The sequence below is a fragment of the Bos taurus genome, chromosome 2 (assembly GCF_002263795.3).
Source record: "Bos taurus isolate L1 Dominette 01449 registration number 42190680 breed Hereford chromosome 2, ARS-UCD2.0, whole genome shotgun sequence".
NCBI lineage: Eukaryota > Metazoa > Chordata > Mammalia > Artiodactyla > Bovidae > Bos > Bos taurus.
The window spans coordinates 64626364-64647594 of record NC_037329.1 but is presented as its reverse complement, the minus strand read 5'-3'; the positions used below and the strand labels follow the sequence as shown (position 1 = coordinate 64647594).

Below are 21231 nucleotides of genomic sequence, written 5' to 3'. Positions count from 1 at the left end.
CAAAAAGCATAAGAAGATACAGAAACAGCAGCATGAGCATACTGTCTGACACTTTTCTTGCATCATCTAGTACAGTACCCCACAGAGTAGTAGGAGCTTAGTAAACTTGTGTGATTATGTTGTTAAAGGGGAAGATTATGGTGAATTCTTTTACTCTCTAGTGATGGTGGGATATACTACTAGTTTATCCATCTATATATTCTAATGTGGGGCAACTGCAGGTTGGGCAGCTAAGATCTTACTTAAGGCTCTGCAAGCAAGACAAAGTGCCAGTCCACAGCTCTGCTCCCCAGAGTCACAGAGATTAGTAGGTGTGTGCCATACATAACCATGTGGCAACCTGAGTGTGCAGCTAGAGAGAGATCTATTAGCATCTTCCAAGGCTTTACCTGAGGTCCATCATCATTTCCAGGCTTATCCAATCCATTTACAGAAGGCAAAGAGACAGGGCATGGCATAATAGCTCAATGCGCAGCTTATACTCTCCTCACATTTTTAGGTAAATAGGAAGCCTATGCTTAGGATGTTTTCAACTGATTGCTGCCTACTAATGAAGAGCAAAGCAAAGGAACATCATGTCAGAGCAAGGCACCCAGGTATAAGCTCTAGGAAGGCAGTGTCTATAAATTAGGGGCAGTGGGTGTGAACACCCATAAACATGCATGCCACTTGGCAGAGGCTCTTTTGGAGGCCTAGGCACTGCTCAAATTAAAAGGCTAGATTTGTTGTCTTTATTTAGAATTCAACCTCTGTGTTTCACTTATGCTAATTTTTGCTCTTAGCATGTATATAACACTCCCTGCTCCCAAACACTAATTGTTTTCACTACTGCTAATTAAGCAATTAATAAAACTTGACTGTGAGGTAAATAAATATTAATAGTACCTATTGGGTGGGAAAACACAATCATTCTCACTTGCAGGGGGAGGGGTGGAGACAGAAGCATATGAGTGTGGATTTGCAAGGAGAAAGGAGACTTGTAAGGAATACCAGCAACTGTTTTTAGCAGCAAAACTGAAAATAACTTGAAAAGATCTCTTCAGATGAGTTTAAAAAAAAAAAAAAAAAGAAGGGGAAAAAAATCAATATATTCTATAACGAGTTTTTGTACCAGTGCCCAAATTTCCATGGCCATTACTATTACTTAAGGCAGTAAAAGTTCATTAGTAGGAACACAATTTATTAACCTTGAGAACCATTTATCACTCTTGGCTTATCTAGATCAGTACACAGAAGAGGGGAAAACAAAGGGCTTTAGGAATGTGATGCAGGTCTTATCATCACTGACCAATAGACATGAGCTGCAGAGAAAGTTTGTAGATATTAAAGAATATTCTGTGTTGTTCTAACATTCTTCCTTTCTTCACTCAAGCTGTGGATGGTAAATGATGCCAGACAGCTCTCACTCCAAGAAACTGTAATCAAAACCATGTGGGTGCCCGTGCGCACACACATAAGTCAACCAGACTGGAAAGATGGAAAGAGAGAGAGAAAAACAACAATTTTTCTGATGACTACAGTGAGACCTGGGCAGAGAGTGTCAGCTGGCTGTCTTTTCTTCCTCTGGGCTCATAGTAAGAACCCACTGCCATAAAGGCACGTAGGACATCTTGAGGCTGGGTGAAAGGACCATTAATGCTGACTCTGTCGGTTACAGAGACAGGAACTACACTATGCCTCCCAGGAAAGGCATTAGAAACTAAAGAATTTTTCTGTTTAGATGCCAGCCTCTGAGATCATGGCTCCCCATAAGGGCTGGACCATCTGCCCTCACGCACAACCCTTCTTTTTCTCTGACTCCCTAGTACCTCTCAGGTCTCAAGAGAAGGACCTCACTAAAAATAAAATATAGGGTTGTGTCTTTTGAAGCAAAAAAAAAAAAGGGAATGTGTTGTATAATTCCTATCAAGGCCAGTCCAGGTTCGATGCACGATACTGGATGCTTGGGGCTAGCGCACTGGGACGACCCAGAGAGATGGTATGGGGAGGGAGGAGGGAGGAGGGTTCAGGATGGGGAACACATGTATACCTGTGGCAGATTCATTTTGATATTTGGCAAAACTAATACAATTATGTAAATCTTAAAAATTAAAAAAAAAAAAAAGAAGTAAACAATGCCAAAGATTTGACTACATTCCGTCTCATGTAAGCAAGTACAGTGGTCTTTGGGTTCAAGGAAATAGCCGGTTTTATTGGTAATCTGCATGCCACTCTCAACTGAAAACAAAGTAAGACATTACAGCTAGATATGTGGGGAAAATATACTGAGCAATGTGGTATACTGGTCTAAAAGGGTCCTGTGTACCTTAATGATCCCAAGCCACAACTTCCCTGGAGGACCCACACACAGCACTTCTAACAAGTTTCCTCTGTGCTTGGGGCTGATCGAGATTCTGGATTCACTGCTATGTAGTAGCTATGGAGTATGGTTACTTTATGCACTTAGAGCAAAACCATTACCAGCTCCAGGCTAAAGGAAAGTTAGGAAAATGTTGGTTGCTTAGAAGCTTGATGTATACTGATATTACCACTAGATTATTGTTCAAAACTATTAAAACTTTATTTTATCATGTAAAATGCTACTATACTGGTATAACTATTTCAGAGGTAGTATGTATTATGGGAATACACTGGATTGAGAGTTAAGGGGCCTGGACTCTGGTCCTTATTACCCACACAGTCTTGAGGAAGTTACTTACTCTGGTTATGCCTCAAGTTTCCTCATCTGTAAATGGAGTTACTGCACAAAATCAGGCTTTCAAGACAAGGGATGCCTCAGCTGCTTTATGAGATGGCTTGTCAAGGGCCGCCACCTCAATCCTTCCCTGAGACTTACTGGACACCACATCCACCAGCCGCTCCTTGTCACACTCCTTTTCAGTGTCTGTCACTCATATCCCTATCTCTTCTAAGAATGCTAATACTTCAGCTAAAAAAAAAAAAAAGCCATTGCTGTAAAAGATTGTTCACATCTCAGACCAACCAAGGGCCTCAACATCAAACACATAAAACAGTGAGACAGGTAACATAATTGTATCACAGCATCAGGCCAGTTCTAATCAATGGGAAGTGCTGAGTCTTGTGGCAAACCGAATACTGGAAGCCTTCATCCGAAAGGCATTTGGATTAAAACATTTTTAATCTGAGTGATGGCTAAACAGTTTATGTAATTACAGTAAATTGAGCCTATTATCAAAGCTAGTTGACAAGCTCAAGATTAAATGTTCACTAAGGTCCCTGGCAGTTGGGAAATTCTATCATCCAAAAATAAGACTGATTCTGAGAAAGCTTGATTTGGAAAGAGCTCCAAATTTACAGTCATTTTTGACTCCAAGCAAGTCAGATCCTGGATGTCCTTGCTAGCAAGGGCTGGCAATGCTTCCAAAAGTTTTAAGAAATCCACCTGTGACATTGCCCCTTTATTTCTTGCAATCGTATGTGACTAATGATTGGATTTCAACCCATCTGTTGAATTTCACAGTGTTTCCCTGCTTGCTGAACTACAGTGGGGAAAACATGAAGTGACTGAAAGGGATTGTGGAGGCTGAATGGTGCAAAGGATAAAGGCATGGAGTATGAATGCAATAACCCCAGGTTAACATGTGGGCTTTGCCACTTGTAGCAACTGGAACCATGGGGAAATTATCGTCATCATCCTACTCACAAGACTGTAGTGAAAACCAAATGATTTTGTGCATTTAAAGTGCTAGACGTGGAGTCTGATTCCTTGTAAGTGCGCAGTAAATATAAACAGACTCTAAGGAAACCAGATCCTACACACATCATTGCTAGAAAAGTGGACCCAGATGGCCCAACTGCTCTTTCTACAAGGGAAATACAGAGGAGTTGGGAGTTCTTTTAGTTTAAAGCTACAAAATTGTGTTCTGCTTCTATCTGGATGGCTATGTTGCTAGATTTCACCATGTAAGAGTCTTAATTCTTATTGGAAAATTTAAAACATACCATGAATATTTGGTTATTTTAAAGAACATGAAGATAAGACTGAGGTTGTTGATATACTGTAAAATAACTAGAGGGAAAAATGCCTTTCTTCCAAATTTGTGTTAGTGGCAAAAAATAAAAAATTAAAAAAAGAACATAGAAGAGTTAAATTTTCAGTGTGTATAATTGTCTTAATGAAGACAAAATATATTTCAGACAAAAATATGAGTTTGGCTCAGATTACTGATTGCACTTACAGGCTTGTACCTATGATTTGGAGCCATAATTGGAATTGAGCTGTGTTAAATATTGTCACTTTAACATTATTGATCTAAAGGAGGAACAGTCAGCTCTCTTAAGAAACCCTGTAGATTTTTGAGATAAACTGAATTACTTTACTAGGACATGATATATATCAATACATTTAACAGAAACTGCTAAATTTATAGAAATAATTTTTTTTTCCTATCAGTACTTAGAAAGGAAATATACTCTGTGACTTCAAGATACTTATCAGGGCCAATGCACAGTATGCCAGCAAAATACTTTTTTGGTTGCTGAGGGAGGAACAGAAGTCATGGGAGATTTGCCTTTGTGTCACAACAAATGATATATTCCATAACTGTATGGTTATGACTATAATTTCACCTCAAGGATTTGTGTGTGTGTATGTGTGTGTGACTTAGATAATTCACTCAAGATTTCTGTTTTTCATTCTGTATCAGCTACATCACTCTTTGGTTTCTCATCTGCTTTTGGAGTACATCTTATTTCCCATATTGTGCTCTTAATTAAAAAGAAATTTTAGTCTTTTTGTAGCAATTTTACAGTCTCTATAAAAACTGGGAGGCGCACGTTTCTGCAGAACATGATTCTTCTGGACTCTCTGAAAGCTCTGGCATCTTTTCCTGCTCACAGCATCCCTGAGGTATGCTATCTCACAGCAGCACATCTTTTTGTGTCTTACTGCTTAACTGTACCAAGGTAGATTTATCTGTTTACTAGTTATTACTTGAATTTGTGTAGCGACTTTTTTGTGGCTGACCTGAAAGGTCCCATTTTCCTATATATTGTGCCAGATGGTTTTCTTGTCTCTTTTCTGAAGCACCATTAAAAAAGAAAGGCATGAGAAGTCTTTCAACAGTTACACATAGAGCTGCAGCAGTGCACCCTGGCATTCCTTACATCTGTAATTAAGTGAGGAGGAACAGGAGGAAAAGCAACTGAGAAATTAAAGCCTTTGAAAGAGAAAAAGTATTCCAATATGCTGTGACAGAAATCATGATTTGTCCTTCAACATATGTTTCTCCCCTTCTGCAACCAGGTGACAATCACTTTTCAACTGGGCACATACCCAGAAGAAAGATTCCATCACTGGCTTCCTCGGGTGTGGTTGCATAATTAAGGTTTGTAAACAGGGAGGTATGTAAACTTTTAGAAGGCTCTCTTAAAAGATAGCCAGTGTGTGTCTTTTACCCTCTTCCTTTTCTTTGGCTTTCATTTCCTCCTGATGGCTAAAATATTAATGTGATGACTGGAGGTAGAGCAGCCACTTTGGGCCATGAGGTAACTGTGGAAATGGAGGCCACATCCCACAGAATCACAAGATAGAAACCATGATGCCAGTGACCCTACGAACTTTATGCAGCAAAGACATCATGCTGGCTATGTACTCCCCACCTGCAGATTTAGATCTGAGGAGTAAACAACTGATTTAATTTTATGTTACCTGATTTAAGCCACCATTATTTTGGATTTTTGTTATTCACAATTGAATCTACCTCTAACCTAATAAATGTGCTCAAATCTCTCTCTTCATGTAATGTTAATGTAAAATCTGAACCAGTTAAAATCATTTGTACCAGGAAGCATGATATTTTGACAGAAGTAGTCGGGGGAGAAAGTCTAGCAAAACTGTTATCACAATGCCTTTATAGCATGCATTTAAAGTAATTATTTAAGTACATTCATGAGAAGTAGCCAAACCCTAAAATTGTTCTCAACTAAAAACATTTAAATGCCATAAGTGATTTTGCTCTCCTAAGTCACATCTGCCTGAACAAGTCACATGTTCCCACATTTTCTTTTGAGGATATCTCTATCTCATACAGCAGTAACTCAGAATAAACAAAATAAGAAGGAACTAGAATTCAGCCTCTCAGATAGATCATGGAAAGAGATGCGAAATGTTCAATAAAATTCACCAAACTAGCTAAGTTTGGGCAAACTACCTGCATTTACCCATTCTGCCCCAATAACATGATCTGAAAGCAGAATAAGATGACAACAAAGGAGAAGGTATAAAAATTTCATGCTCAGAGACTAACAATTGTTTTTCCCCTAACTTTATTGAGGAGAAATTCACATATATAATTGTATATACTTAAAGTGTAAGATGTGATAATTTGATATACATTACATGGTAGAATGATTACCAAGAGCAAAATAATTAACACATCCATCATTACACATAGTTAACTCTCTTAAAAAAAAAAAATTGTGGAGAGAAAGCTTACGATCTACTCTCAGCAACTTTCAAGTATTTAGCACCACCATTTGCTTTATCTTTACCACAGAGCTGTTTTTGTGGGAACAGCTCTTCCTTTTCATAGAGTGACCATAGCAATTCTGGGAGGTGGACACTGCTATCTCTATTTTACAGAAGAGGAATTAAGGTCCAGAGAAGTTAAATAACCTTCCTAACCTCAAAGATCTCTTGCTGAATTTTAGGCCTCTGTTAATGCTGTCCATCAGAGGCTATTCATTTTATAGAGGCCAGAGGAATCCATCAACTTATTTAATGTTTACATTTACTAAATAAAAATGATAGGTTTGCTACTCATCTAGGTAGGCCCATGGAAATCTTTCATCTTCAAAAAGCTTTCTATTACTTCCCCAAGAGTTTAAATTTTATGAATCTATTGGTCATTGATGTTCATATGCCATCTAAAACGCATACAATTTTAACCTAACTGAATAAATGAAAAAGTATTGCAGCTATCAATCATAGTTTCCTTTAGTCTGACAATGTGAGTTCCAATCTATTCACGTAAGTGCTATGAAAATAATAAAGCCAGAAAGTGACCTACCTTTTGAGTGAGCAGGGCTTGCACAACCTGGTTGGCTACCTTTAAAAAATAAAGAAAAGAGTTGCTGATTATAATAATGAGACCCTATACGCACAGACTCTAATTTACCAATAAGTTTCCCAAAGCTAATGAGCTCCTCGTCTGGCTCTTTCCTCTACTTCTACAGGATTTGATTCTTTTCATAATAAGCCTATCCTTCTAGGTAATATTTTGCATTTTCCAAAGGTGACCTTGTTGCTAATTAAGATGGTTAGGCTGGAAAGATCATTCATACCTTGACTCTCACATTTCCATATTTGGAAAAATAATATCCTTTCATATGTAAAGTACTTTAAGAAGGCTAAAAAATGATATAGTGCAAAACATGATCCTAATTATCTGTACACAGTTTTACACTGCTGATTTACAATGCCCTTTGCCTCTCCTTCCCGTTCTTTTGCTGTGTGACTATTTCATTGCCTGGAATTACTTGCAATAGAGGTAGGTGGAAAGTGCAGAATAGGGGCAACTCCTTCATTCCTATATAGGCTTTGCTTTCCTCCTCCACATCTTCGTTTATATTATCCTCTGTCATTACTACCTATAAGAGAGTCTGAAAGTTGCTTACTCTATTCTTTATTTTCCCTTACATCCCCTGATTTTTTTTGCCTGGATACACACAAATGCATTTCCCAACCTGCCTTGTCACTGTGTGACAAAATTCTGGCCCAATGAGTTCCAGACGGTCCATTTTCTTGGACTGATGGATAGGCAGTCTCCTAAAAAAAAGAGGGCCCATCCTTATTCTTTATTTCCTTGCTGGGATATGAAAGTGATGGCTAGAGCTTTGGCAGCCATCTTGAAAATGAAAGTCACATATTAAGTAGTTGGGTGCAGAAAAATAGAATGAGCCTTGTCCTGATGATGTATGGAGCTGCACTTTCTATTTCTGAACTTGCATATGAGATAGAAACAAAATATCCACTGTTACGTTGAGTTTCTTCTAATATACAACTAAATAAAATTGTCACTTATTACTAGAACCCTAATTTTCTTCAGGTATCGGGCAGTTTGGGACAGTAGGAAAAGCCGGACCCCTCTTGGCCCTAGGAGGTGAATGGTGAATTGGTGTTGGTAATTTCATTCCCTTTCAGTGACTGGCTTAGGAGTGAGCATGTGGCACAATTCCAGTTAAAGGCCATGTGAAAAATCAGTAACACATTTCTCATATTTCAAGGATCTGGCATTTTCTCTGAAAACTATTCATCTTTCTACATGTATTTATACTAAGATTTCTTTTTCACCTGCAGATTTCAAAAACACTCCAGAGAGTCACTTATTAAACTTCACCACAATCTTAAAGTTATATACCCATATGGCTACTATTGATAAAATTATGGTAGATAGGTGAATTATATGAAATTTTTTAGTCAGTACATACACATATGGTAAACATTTAGTGTAATAATAGAAACTGACAACATTAAAGACCAAGTCAGGCTATTTAAATATCCTAAATATTTCTGTTCATTCATTTCTTCCTTCACTTATCCAATATAAATTTGCACAGTATCTATGACTGGGATGTGTTTCTTGGTTTCAAAAGGAGCATAGCTGGTAAGAGTTAGGCAAGAACACAGTTATAAGTGTGATAAACTTGTAATCATCTTGCTAATTCTCATATTCAACCAAAGACTAAAGACCACACTTCTATCTTCTCTTTCTCTTGATAACAAATTAAATTTTTGTTGATACTAAATTGTGTATGCTCATTTCTCTTTTTAGTATACTGGAATAGATTACGGTAAAAATGTTTTCATGGAATTTGCTTCTTGACTCAATATTGACAAAATAGCATATCCTTAATGACAGCTGGCTACCAGTAAGCCTCACTGAAAATTATAATAGAGGCTGTCATCTATTTGTGGTTAGCAGACATTTGCACTACAAGTAGTAAATGACTAAAATCAGATTACCTATATAATTGATATATACAAGAGGGAATTCTTTTCCTATCAGAATCCTTTTCAAATTTACATTGCTGACATTAAGTTTAAAAGAAAGGCTTTTTACTGAAACTAACTATAGTTTTGAAGAAAAAGTATTATTAGGTATTTCTTTTAGTCCAGTCTAAGTTAAAGAAGATATCTAAGGATTACTGTAGACTAAAATAAGTCATTTTCTGTAACTTGTGCTGTTTTTCTTTTATCACTTTATTTATACACAATCACAATGGTGACAAATGTTACTCAGCCCACACAAATTGACCAATAGCATAATCTTGAAAACCTTTCAGTTTTTAAATGTTCATTCAAATTCATGAGAATTTAAAGTCAAACTACATACCATCTATTTTATTCTTGCAAATTAAAAAAACACACAAAAAACAGAAGAACTATTCATGCTGCTTAAGTCAGAAGCAATGTACCAAACTTAATTTATACCATAAATAATTTAATTCTTTTGTATAGCAACCTTTGGATTTGATTTACATTCTCATAAAACTGCCTAATATCAATATTTTCTTTTCTTCCTCAGAACTGGCCCCTCACTTAAACCAGTCTGTGGAATGGTGGTCACATAAAATAGCTCTCTACATGATTTAACAGGAGTCATAAACGAGTATCTTATCTGTAAAAGCCTGCAGGAGTAAATATGTTATATCTTTGCAATCCAAGTATGTTTGCCCTATAGGCTTACAGACTCTATTTCTGATACAGTTACTTTTGGCGTATATTTTGGACAATTGTTTGCTCTACCCGAAAATTGAACAAAGATACACAAACGCATTATTTCTTTACCTACTGACACGGGGTTCTATTACCCGGAAGGGCTCACAGGTTCTTTGCAGAAAAGCAGGCAAGTGATACAAATGCTTTCCTTGGTACTGTCTATAAGGATAGTTTCTTGGGTTTTGTTAGGACTTTTAACAGCTAGGCTTCTCAGATGCATGCACAGAACAACTGTTCGGAGCTTGTGCCTGCAACCTCTCATAGTCTCACAAGATGATCCCTGGAAATGGGCCCCTGCCTTCATCATCGCATCCTGCCCTCAGCACTTGGGTTGCAAATAATCACACCCTGGCAGGCCCAGCTAATGAGAACAAATACCTTCCAACGTCAGCTGACAGCTTTCCTCTCCAAAGAAAGAAAAAGAAACGAGCAGCTGGGCTGGGTCACAGGAACCCGAGACACACTGAGCAAAGCTGATGGTCCCTAAGCCCCTGGCTTGTTTGACCATTTTGCTTAGGCTCTTTGTGGAAAGCGCCCCCTTTGCATCTAGGAGAGGAACAGGGGTGGGCGGGCACTGTGGTACATCTCTTCTTTCCTCTCCGTAAGAATTCTCTCAGACAAGCCAGCTCCTCTGACACCTGGCTCATCTTTGACCCACATGCCTCTTTGTTCTTCCCTCTCAGGTGTGGAGGGATCTCAAAGTGGGTGGGCAGAGGGAGGAGAATAGGGGATGCAGATTTGTCTGTTATTTTATTGCACAACAGCCCCTGAGGCTGAATGAGAAGCCATATCGGGGAGTTCATTCCAGAGGGAGCCAATTCTCACCACATCCAGAAGACAATTGGAGATGGGGTCGAAGGTGGGCGAGGGAGGAACTCAGTGGACACTGTGCTTAAAGTCTTATCCTCCTGCCTGGTTGCCCTGCTTTCATCCTTTTATGTGCTTTACATGCAAAGCCACTACCTTGTCAGCCAGGTAATTAAAAAACTGGTCACAAAAGCACACATTTTAGAAATTGTGCTTTGGAGAAGTTTTCTCTACTTTTGACCTTGGTTTATTGTAGGAAGACAGCTGGGGGCAAGTACGAGGAGCACTGGTGGAGAATCACAAGAAAAACCCGGGTTCCAATAAGGTCCTGTGTTGACCAATCACTGATATGCACAGGGGTGGGAGAGCAACCTAATTTTTCTCATCTGTAATGCAGGGGAACCGTCGGCCTCTGAAGTTGTTGTGAAAAAAGTATGAGATGACAGACATCATCAGAGAAACCACCTTGGACAGTACCTGATGAAAAATACCTGACAAAAATGTTAAATCTGAATCTGGTCACTCAAACTTCAGGAAGTAAAACACATTTTCAGGTAAGCATTTAAGGAAGGATGGTTTGAGAAGAAGCCCTTTCATTTGTAAAGGGATGAAGTCTGTGTGTGTGTATTTGTGTGTAAAATACATGTATAAATAAAAATCACTAAGCATCTACATTATTTATTTATTCTGTAAAAAGAAACCCTGTAAGATCCTGGGAGTGGGAGAAATTCAACTAAATATGTATGTGGAATTCCAGCAAAAACTAATTTGGAAATTAATTTGCTGCTCATAATCTCCATTCGTTCATTTAGTTATTCAATAAATATGCCTTGAGTGACCTAGTCTGGGCTAAGGATTGTGCTGAATATTGGAAAAATATTGTTAACGAGAACAAAAGTACTGCTAATGGTGGTTAGAGTCTAGAGCAGGCACAAGAATGATCCGTTCATGAAATGGACATGAAATGGACATTTGAAGCATGTGAGAGCCATAAGCAACATCATGTGCCATCTACGTTTGTCAAGACATTGATTTTAAAGATGACTTAGGTCCCACATGTGGTAGATGATTCAGCAATCCAGTCTTGGCATATCCCATAGGAATAAGAAAGAAAAGTAAAAACTGTTCTTAATCTACTTCTGCCTTTAGTTAGTCTTGCTTTAAAAGAAATTCTGCTGCTTTTTTTTTTTTTTTTCTTTTTTCTTGAACCACAGTCATAGGTCTGGTTTTCCCTGTCCTTGTGATCTGAAGTGTAGAGTGTGGAAAAGTCAAAGAAGAACTCAAATACTCTGGTAACCTGGTATGAACTCTGGTCTAACTCTAATGGCCTGACTGGGGAGGCAGGTTCTCCAACTTCTGTGTTCGGTGGCTTCACCTGGGAAGCTTCTTCAAATTGCCAGTTCTCTCACCCCTCATTCTGTTTAAGAGTAGTTGAGTGAAGTCTAAGAATCAAATTTTTAACAATTGAGACACCTCATAGTGATGCAGAGGGGTCTGGAGAAACAATTTGAGAAACACTGGGCTGGGGTTTATTTTTTGCTCAGACACTGTTAGGAAATTGGAAATAACTTTAAATTTCTGCATAGGTTCACCTGGCTCTTCTATCATCATACCCAGTTTGGTGGAGCTTTCATCTTACAGATGCCTTCTGAAAATGCTCTCTAAAACACACATTCAGAGACATAAGGGTAGTGGTTCTTAATCTTGGCTGAATATTATAAACCCCTGGAGTGCTTTAAAAAATTCTAATACTCAGGCTCTGATCTAGAGCAGAATCAGGTCAGAATCTCTGGGGACAGCCAGCTGTTCTTTCAAAGCTCTGCAGTGAGTCCAATGTGCTGGTAAGAGTGAGAATCACTCACCTTTCTAGATCTGACTTCATCTGCTCCAGCTCTTTCACTAAAGATGTCCTTTCAGTTTTGCCCTCTTTACCTCCTGCCCACCATTCCTCCTGACCTTTGGTGACTGTGCTGTCTGTTCTCCAAGTCCCCAGTGCGGCCCATTTCCTCTGTGAGTTTCCCTCACCTCCTTCCTCTGGGATTAACCATCTCCCTCACTTATCCTGCTAGGCTGGGGGCACCCTGAGATCCCAGAGCCTGGGCAAGGTTCACATCTTACAAAGGTTTGGAGGGCACAGCTGAATCTATCCAAATGTAAGACATTAGTTTGAGGAAGTTGTATGTGTCATTACACTTCTCTACTTGGGAATAAACCGGTCTTAAAGGAACTGGCCAAGGAGATACTGAGAATAAACACTTCACTGCTTGCCAGTGAACTGTTCAACAGCTGGACACAGAAGCTAGATGCAAACATGAAAACCTCTAGTCCCTTCCCTCACAATCAGGAGCGGTCCTTGGTTTTGCTTTTGTATTATAAGGTGAGGAGATGAGGGGTTGGGTGGCAGGAGAGGTGATGGTGAAGTGACACAGTGTGTGCATGTATTTGTGTGTGTGTGTGTGTGTGTATCTATGGATGCATGTCTGTTCCTTCTGAATAAACACACCCTTTTTTTAGGGAATCAGAGGGAATCTCTGACCCCCAAGTACTTTCCCCAAATCCTCAATATGTTCTTCATTTCTCAAAAAATAACAATCAGTGCAAAAGGGACTGAGAAACACTTCAAATTTACATTTCATCCACCTGTGTATATTTTATGAAACCCACCAGCAAGGAAATAACTTAGCATGAGGCCTTACCTTGTTAGTTTGCTTAATTAGTACAAAAAGCCTGGAAAAGAATTTCCAGTTGGCATTATTACTACATTCAACTACCCCTTTGAGAGTGTTCTCTTGCAATGCATAGAAATGGATTGTCTCCCCTCGTGCAATTAGTTACAAAACAACTGGCATGTGTAATCAGGGGCCAGGATTCATGAATACAAAACATTTGTACTGCTCAGAGGTGGTTCTTTGTTACAAATCACCTCTTTGGCAACAGTTAATTTCTGCAATTAAGAAGGGAGAAATTCTCCCTCTGAAAATTCTGTCTTCAGTGGAAACTTTATACTAAATGATTCTGTGGGTGAAAACTTCGGTTGTGCCAGTCACATTCTAATGAAACCTTTGGGATGTAGGCATAGGGGACATATAGAAAACAGACCCTGAGTTTCCATAAATAAATGCTGGGAGTTTTTTGACTGATGAGGAAGGATGATTTATGGGGAAACTGTGACAAATTAAGTTTATGTGGTATGATTCACATAAATTTGACTTCTGAATAGGGATTCTAATTGGAAATTCCTGTGCAGGAGGTTAAGGTAGTACTTTGCTGATCAATACATATGACCCAAGGGCAGTATTTGTTCCTTTAAATATCCTTGGATCTATTTGGAATTTCTTGCCCTTAACTTTGATTGGACCAACAGCCTGGGGAACAGAGGTGAGAGGGGCTGAACTGGCCTCACTAGACATGAGTCATCACTCCCGCTTTTATGTCAACTGATTTGAGTGATTCTTTTAACTCTGGACATTGTAAAGATTACTCTGAGTCCTTTCAAGTCTTGACAGGGCAGAGGGACTGCAAACACCATTTTGTTTGAGTAACTAATACATATAGCTGGAAAAGTGTTGGTCACTCAGTTGTGTTTGACTCTTTGTGATCCTGTGGACTGTAGCCCAGTAGGCTCTTCTGTCTGTGGGATTCCCAGGCAAGAATACTAGAGTGGATTGCCATGCCCTCCTTCAGGGGATCTTCCCGACTCAGGGATCGAACCTGGGTCTCCTGCAATGCAGGTAGATTTTTTATCATCTGAGCCACCAGGAAAGCCCCATATGGCTGGAGCTATGAGACAATTAAAATATTAAATAACTAAACAACTTTCTAGGGACTGTTTGAAGGTTCTTCGACAAGTGACTGTGAAGCAAAGTGGTGTGTGTTATGAGGATAATGGCTCTTGGTTTGCAGGGTTCAGCAGGATCGTCTGGAGATCTTGCTGATACAGAGATCATAGCCAGGCCCACCTCCACTCCCAGAATCTCTTATTCTCTATGGCTGGGGCTTAAGAATTTGTGTTTCTGGGGCTTCCCTTAGAGTTCATACCCTAGAATAAGAGAAGCCCTTGTGCTACAGCAAGAAAGAAGCCTCAGAGCTGCAGCTAGAGAAAGCCTACGTGCTGCAACAAAAACCCAGCACAGCCAAAATAAATTTTAAAGGTTAAATGAAAAAAAAAAAAGGAATCTGCATTTCTAACAAGTTCCCAGACGAGGCTGATGTTGCCAGTTCAGGGATCACACTACAAGAACCACTGGTGTAGGAAAATATCAAGCACATGCGGAACTCTGTGAGGAAACACCATTTCTAATTTCGAGGGAGAAGAGAAGTATATGGCAGAGGTGACTATGCCACAACTGGGCTTTTAAATTGTGTTCTTTGTCATTTATTCCATCACCTTCATGGACGGGGTAGAGAAGGGGTAAGGAAATTCAAAAGTATTTGTTGGAAAAAGTTTCCCAATTGATAGTGAGGAGGAAAAGACTGAAGATATACTTCCAGTTTCCATTGCTCAGGAAGTGGAACGTGACTGAACATAATTTTTCTAATTTTCTTGAAATCTCTGTCAGCTCTATCATAACAACTATTAAACTGAATCTTCTAGAAGGATATGTGCAAGTTTTAGGGTATTGGGCAGATGACTGGAAGAGTCATCCCATTAAATGAATAACTTCAATTGCCAACCAACCCCAGACGAGAGCTGGTCAGGGAGGTCACTGGCAAGCCCTGGCAAGGTGACACAGGAAGGATGGATGGTGCACTCCCTGCCAGGAGTGAGGGGATGACTGAGAAGAGAATGAGGGCCTGCCCACTTTCCAATTTTCCTTCCCCTCTCAGGAATCTGAGACACCTGCCATCTTTGCCTTCACCTCTCCATTATCATCAAATCATATTTCTTAAGTTGGCTCATGCTCGTGGCTCTGTCTCCTTCCATTCTGCTCAAATTTTCTTACTTCCCTTTGCCTTCTTGGCTTGTTCTCAATCTACTGATATTTTCCCTCTGGCTGCCAACTGTGAACATCATCCCCACCCACTCTATCAAGGATTTTGCTTTTATTCAGAAATGGCATCCAATTGGAGACGATGCAGTGTGCCCCGAGGCAGCTTTTCTCATTCACAGGCTGGGATCACACTTACTGGACAGGAGGAATTTATCATACAGTGAAGCATCTCACAACCTATGCCCCGAGAATATTAAACAATAACCAAAAGGAATTTGTAGACGCCTGTATAAGGATACAGGGAGGGAGGGGGAGGGGACAGACTGACATTCCTTATCCATATTCCTTGTTTACAACCTCCCTTTCAAGGACTAAATGCTAATGTTTGTTCAGGACTGGTAAGAGACATATATTAAGATCTGACCAAGGAATCCTAAATAGTCCAACCTCTTATCCAGAACCTCTCTGTTCCCCTTACCTCATCAAGACATCTCTCATACTGTTCCCTTTGATTTTCATTTTCCAAAGCCAATGCTGAATTCTCTGCCTGCAGTGAAGACACAAAAATAATACAAATAAATCAATGAAATGTTGTGTTATGTGACAACTTCTTCAATACAGTTACTAAATATATCTCCTCAGGATCCAAAACAATCTTGTAGAAGAATCTTTGACGAGTTTGCTCTAAGTACTATTATAAATCTCTCAGGGATGACTTCTGTCTTATCTCTCACAAAAAGGCATTAGGGCTTAAAGAAATGCAAAACTTGGTATTCTGAACAGGTAGAAAATCAAATCATGGCCTGATGTGAAAGTGTTCTGTAAAAAAGATTACAATGTTTATTTCATTCTATGAAAATGTAAATGGAAGAAATGCCTTAATCTACTTCATTAAGACCTGTCATAAATTCATAACCTGGTATTTGTTTAGGTCACAGAAGAGACTCTCAGGTAAAGTCATGAAAGTATAATTCCAAAGGCAGACTAAACATGTTGTTTTCCTGGTTAATCAATGACTTTTGAATATGAGGCTACAATGAGCAACTCAAGAACTGAACCATGCTTGAGTCCCTCCCCTCTCCACTTGCCTTCTTAAAAGTACTGCTTTTCTGCTCCTCAGAGCCTTGTAGGTACCTGAATGCTAAATAAGGTACTGTAGGATCCTAGGTTGAATATGGTTACCAGGTTACTAGCAAAATAACAAAGGAACAGAAACACTCAGTGAAACATAGAGTGGTGGCAAGAGAACTGCCTTCTGCCTCTGGTGACCCGGGTTCACTCTCGCCACTGCTGACCTTGGCCTGAATCCTAAACTGTGTAAGTTAACCTGTCCCACGGCTGCCATAACCACTGTCTCAATCCCCTAAGGCAACCTTGCTTCTCTCCCCTTCAGGACAGCCCTCCTTGACATTTAGAAATGGGGATACAGATCTCAAAATCATTTTTTTCAAAACTGTGGTATGATTTTTAGGAGGTGTTCGTACATAGATCCACATTTTCTATTTAGATTCTTTCCACCAGGCTTTAAAAAACTTCTTATTTGGAAGTAATTTCAAACTTGCAGATGATGTTCAAGAACATTATGATGAACTGCCATATACCCTTTCCTCAGATTCAACAATTTTGCCAGATTTTCTGTATTATTTTCTTCTCTTTCATTTTTTTCTTCCTGCAATTCTTTATCCCTAACTACTTCTGTATATATTTTCCAATAATGAAGACAATCAGAGTATAGTTTTCAAAATCAGGAAATACAATGTTGATTAATACAGCACCCAGTCTCTTCTATAGTCCTTATTCCATTCATCCATTGTCCCAATAATGTCATTAGGGCAAACTTTTTCCAACCCAGAATCATATCCAGGATCAGGCATTGCATGTGTTTAGCATTCATCCAAGAGCATGTAATCTGGAAGAGTTGTCTTTCATGATTTCTTCCTTCTATTTTTTTTTTTTTTAAATAGTAACAGACAATTACATTGTGGAATGTCACTTAATTTAGGTTTCTTTCAAGTTTCCTTCTGCAAACTTGGCAATAATGGAACAGAAATGATACTGCATCCTTCTTAGTGCATCATATCAGGCTCCTGTATGTCTATCTGTCCCGTATTTGGATATGTTAACTTTGATCACTTGGTTAAGGTTCAGTTCTGTTCAGTTCAGTCGCTCAGTCATGTCCAACTCTTTGCCTTCACCTCTCCATTATCATCAAATCATATTTTTTAAGTTGGCTCATGCTCGTGGCTCTGTCTCCTTCCATTCTGCTAAAATTTTCTTACTCACTTCCCTTTGCCTTCTTGGCTTGTTCTCAATCTACTGACTGATATTTTCCCTCTGGCTGCCAACTGTGAACACCATCCCCACCCACTCTATCAAGGATTTTGCTATGACTTCTCCAGTAGTCATGAATGGATGTGAGAGGTGGACTATAAAGAAAGTTGAGCGCCAAAGAATTGATGCTCTTGAACTGTGGTGTTGGAGAAGACTTTTGAGAGTGCCTTGGCTGCAAGGAGATCCAACCAGTCAATCCTAAAGGAAATCAGTCCTGAATATTTATTGGAAGGACTGATGTTGAAGCTGAAACTCCAATACTTTGGCCACCTGATGCAAAGAACTGATTCATTGGAAAAGACCCCAATGCTGGGAAAGATTGAAGGCAGGAGGAGAAGGGGACAACAGAGGATGAGATGGTTGGATGGCATCACTTACTCAATGAACATGAGTTTGAGCAAGCTCTGGGAGTTGGTGATGGACAGGGAAGCCTGGCGTGCTGCAGTCCATGGTGTCACAAAGAGTCGGACATGACTGAGCGACTGAATTGAAAAGATAATAGATTGGCTCTTCCCCCACCTCCCACTTTAGTGTGGTTATGTTCTTAATTTGAAAATGTATTTTTAAATTCAGTTAATTTGTTTCTGATGGCATTCAAATTTAATTTCTCATCTTCTTGTTGCTTTCGTGTTATTTTTTGAATATGAAAAACATGAACATGATTCCAAAAGTCAAAGTACCTTAAAAAGAGCAAAGTGTTGCTTCCTTTCCTATCTCTCTGATACCACCCACACACCTCTTACAGGTCCTTTCATTGCTCCCTCTGTTGCTACCATCTAGTTACAATTCCGTGCCTTGCCTCTTATGACACATGCAACAATCAACAGTCCTTGCCTCATTCCTTTTCCCAACCAGCTCTCCGGTACATTCTTCCTGCTTTATCAGAGTCTATCACTTTCACACACTATTCCTCCAGCCTTGCACTATATACCCTTGTTTTAGCCTCTTTACCGGATGATGATGGAGGAGGCTGGTCTATTTCCATAGCATCTTGAAATTTTCCCTCATCTTTTCCCCTTCACATTCACATCTCCAAACAGTATATCTTCTCTGTGCCCTCTTCTCCCTAGAGTCACTACCTTGCTGAGATGGTCACCTTAAGGTTGTGCACACCTTAAGGCCTGTCCGATAGCCAGTACTGAGATCTGAGCTTGTGGTGCCAGGCCATCTCGTTCTGGGAGTGCTTTCCTTGCACCCTGCACCACCATCCTGCCCTGGGACACCAGGCTTGCTGCAGGTAGTGCTGTGGGTATTTGGCGTTTATTTTTCTATGTACAGCAATTGAAGTTCTAAGTGTTCCGTTTTCTGGAACACAGAAGGCGTGGGTTCTGTGTGGTTTTATCAGTGCTTTGATGATTTGAATGTTGTTGGGATTTTGGGGGGCAGATGTATGAAAAGTTTTAGACTTACACCCATTGGTTACGTAACAAGCAAAGCCAGTGGTGTGACTGAACTAGGATGGGGCACAAAAGTCGAAGAAAACTGACAGGAAACAGGCCGTTTCAAGGTGCTCTTGCCACTGTCAGATCGTGTCGACCTAGTCATCTTTCAAGTCCAAGGATTCAAACTTCTGTTTCTTCTTCAACTTCCAATTCTAATACTTGGCTTTGACCTTTTTCCTCTGAGTTTGAATCCCTGTTTTAGTAATCCTCTCCCAACACTCCTGTCCCTCAGGTGGGATCCTGCCATGGTCTTTCCATTCTCATCATGGACAGACATCTGCCACCCAGCCCAAACCTTCTACCCTCATGCTGAACATCTGTTTGGATTTTTAAGTACTGGTTATCCCAGATGGTTCCATCATTTCATTCCCCACTCAAAGGAAAAGGAAACTTTCCTGACTTAATGTTTCTTCCAGGGTTCGCTCTGCTTTGGCCTGTCACACTGAACCCCTTTTGGCCTGCAGCTGGCGCACACTCTCGGCTCCCTGCCCAGCCCAGAAGAGAGACAGGGCCAATTCCACCCCCTTCTAGTTTACCTGGCAATACCGTATTGTGTAACCTTCAACAAGTCATTGAACCCTCCTTGAGATTACAGTTCTTTAGCAGTTAATGAGTGAAGGGGACAAACTAGCCAATCTATAGCCCATCTACAAAGTGACTTCAGGTTCAAATATTTGGATACCATGAATCACAGAGAAACTGCTAGAATTTCCATCTTATAAGGTCACTGCTTTCTTTGGAGAAATTTAGTTTTCCTGGGCTCTGCTGGTTTTATTCAGTAAAGCAGCAGCACAAAGGGTGATAGGGAGAGATAAAGGAGAGAATAGCAACGCCGGCTGACATTACTTTCACTTGAAAAATCTTGGGAAAAAAATGTGTAAGGAAATAAAATTGAAAACAGAATGTGTATGGGATGTCTAATATTGCTTCTGCCCACAATATCACGTTGCAATAACACTCCAATCGATCCATTCAGATAATTACCGTCATTACACCATTTACATTAGTTGCCTCACGTTTACTGCTCTGACAATCTATTGCAGGCAAGGAAATTAAATACCTAAAGGGTGCTGGGGAAGACACAGCAGCCACATTTATGGTTAACGCATTCAGTTACAGAGACCACTTTAATTAATGTAATCCTACATATCCCAGGGGACGATGGAGATATTAACAATTATGCCAATGAAGTTAAAATACTCTTAAACTCATGATTTTCTTTAATCCATTTGTATTTATTAGAAATTCAGGATTAACCTGCTACCAACACAAGACAATAGGGGAAAAAAACAGGAAAAGAAAAAAGAAAACTTAATTAAATGTGATTTAAAGAGACAGCGTCTGTTTATATGGCAGGGATAGGAGAGGATAAGGCAAATAGAGAAAAAGAAAATGTTGGTGTCACTACTGAGAATTAAAGAATGATGACATGGGTTTTGTCACTTTAAATAAGTATGTTATTAAAGCAGTGTTCTCAGAGGATGTCATTAGACTGTTCAATTAAATGTAACGGTGGGTTTTAGGGTTCAGCTCTGTCCTGCACAACGATGATCAAAACCTTGTGCAAGGCTTAGTCCCTGATTTAGAGGATTTCCTGCTCTGTGCTGTTTCCTCATGACTCCAAATTACAGGGATCTAAATGTTTCTGATTTCATCCCTAAAGTCCTAAAATATCTTTATAAAATTGAAGAGCTACATAGAGTAAATCTATATTGTTTTGGTTTACTGTAGAAAATGGGCATGAATTAATATATGGTTTTTAAAAAAATTTTAATTGAAGTATAGCTGATTTACAATGTTGAGTTAATGCATGTTTAATATTAATATTGGAGAAGGAAATGGCAACCCACTCCAGTATTCTTGCCTGGGAATTCCATGAACAGAGGAGCCTGGTGGGCTATAGTTCCGGGAGTCACAAAGAGTCAGACAGGACTGAGCAACTAACACAGCAATATCAATATATGTTTTAAAGAAACTA

The 21231-nt window shown here is 39.5% G+C and overlaps 1 protein-coding gene across 4 annotated transcripts in view; it reads right to left on the bottom strand.

The window, feature by feature from the left end:
- NCKAP5 (NCK associated protein 5) overlaps positions 1–21231 on the bottom strand; it is a 1102414-nt gene that overhangs the window by 225811 nt on the left and 855372 nt on the right. For all 4 annotated transcript variants that reach the window (XM_024980953.2, XM_010802114.4, XM_015475847.3 and 1 more), the window contains exons 8-9: positions 15959–16027; positions 7032–7070 (exon numbers count right to left, since the gene is read on the bottom strand). In XM_024980953.2, the coding sequence (XP_024836721.1) occupies positions 7032–7070; positions 15959–16027 (108 nt within the window). The remainder of the gene's footprint in view (positions 1–7031; positions 7071–15958; positions 16028–21231) is intronic.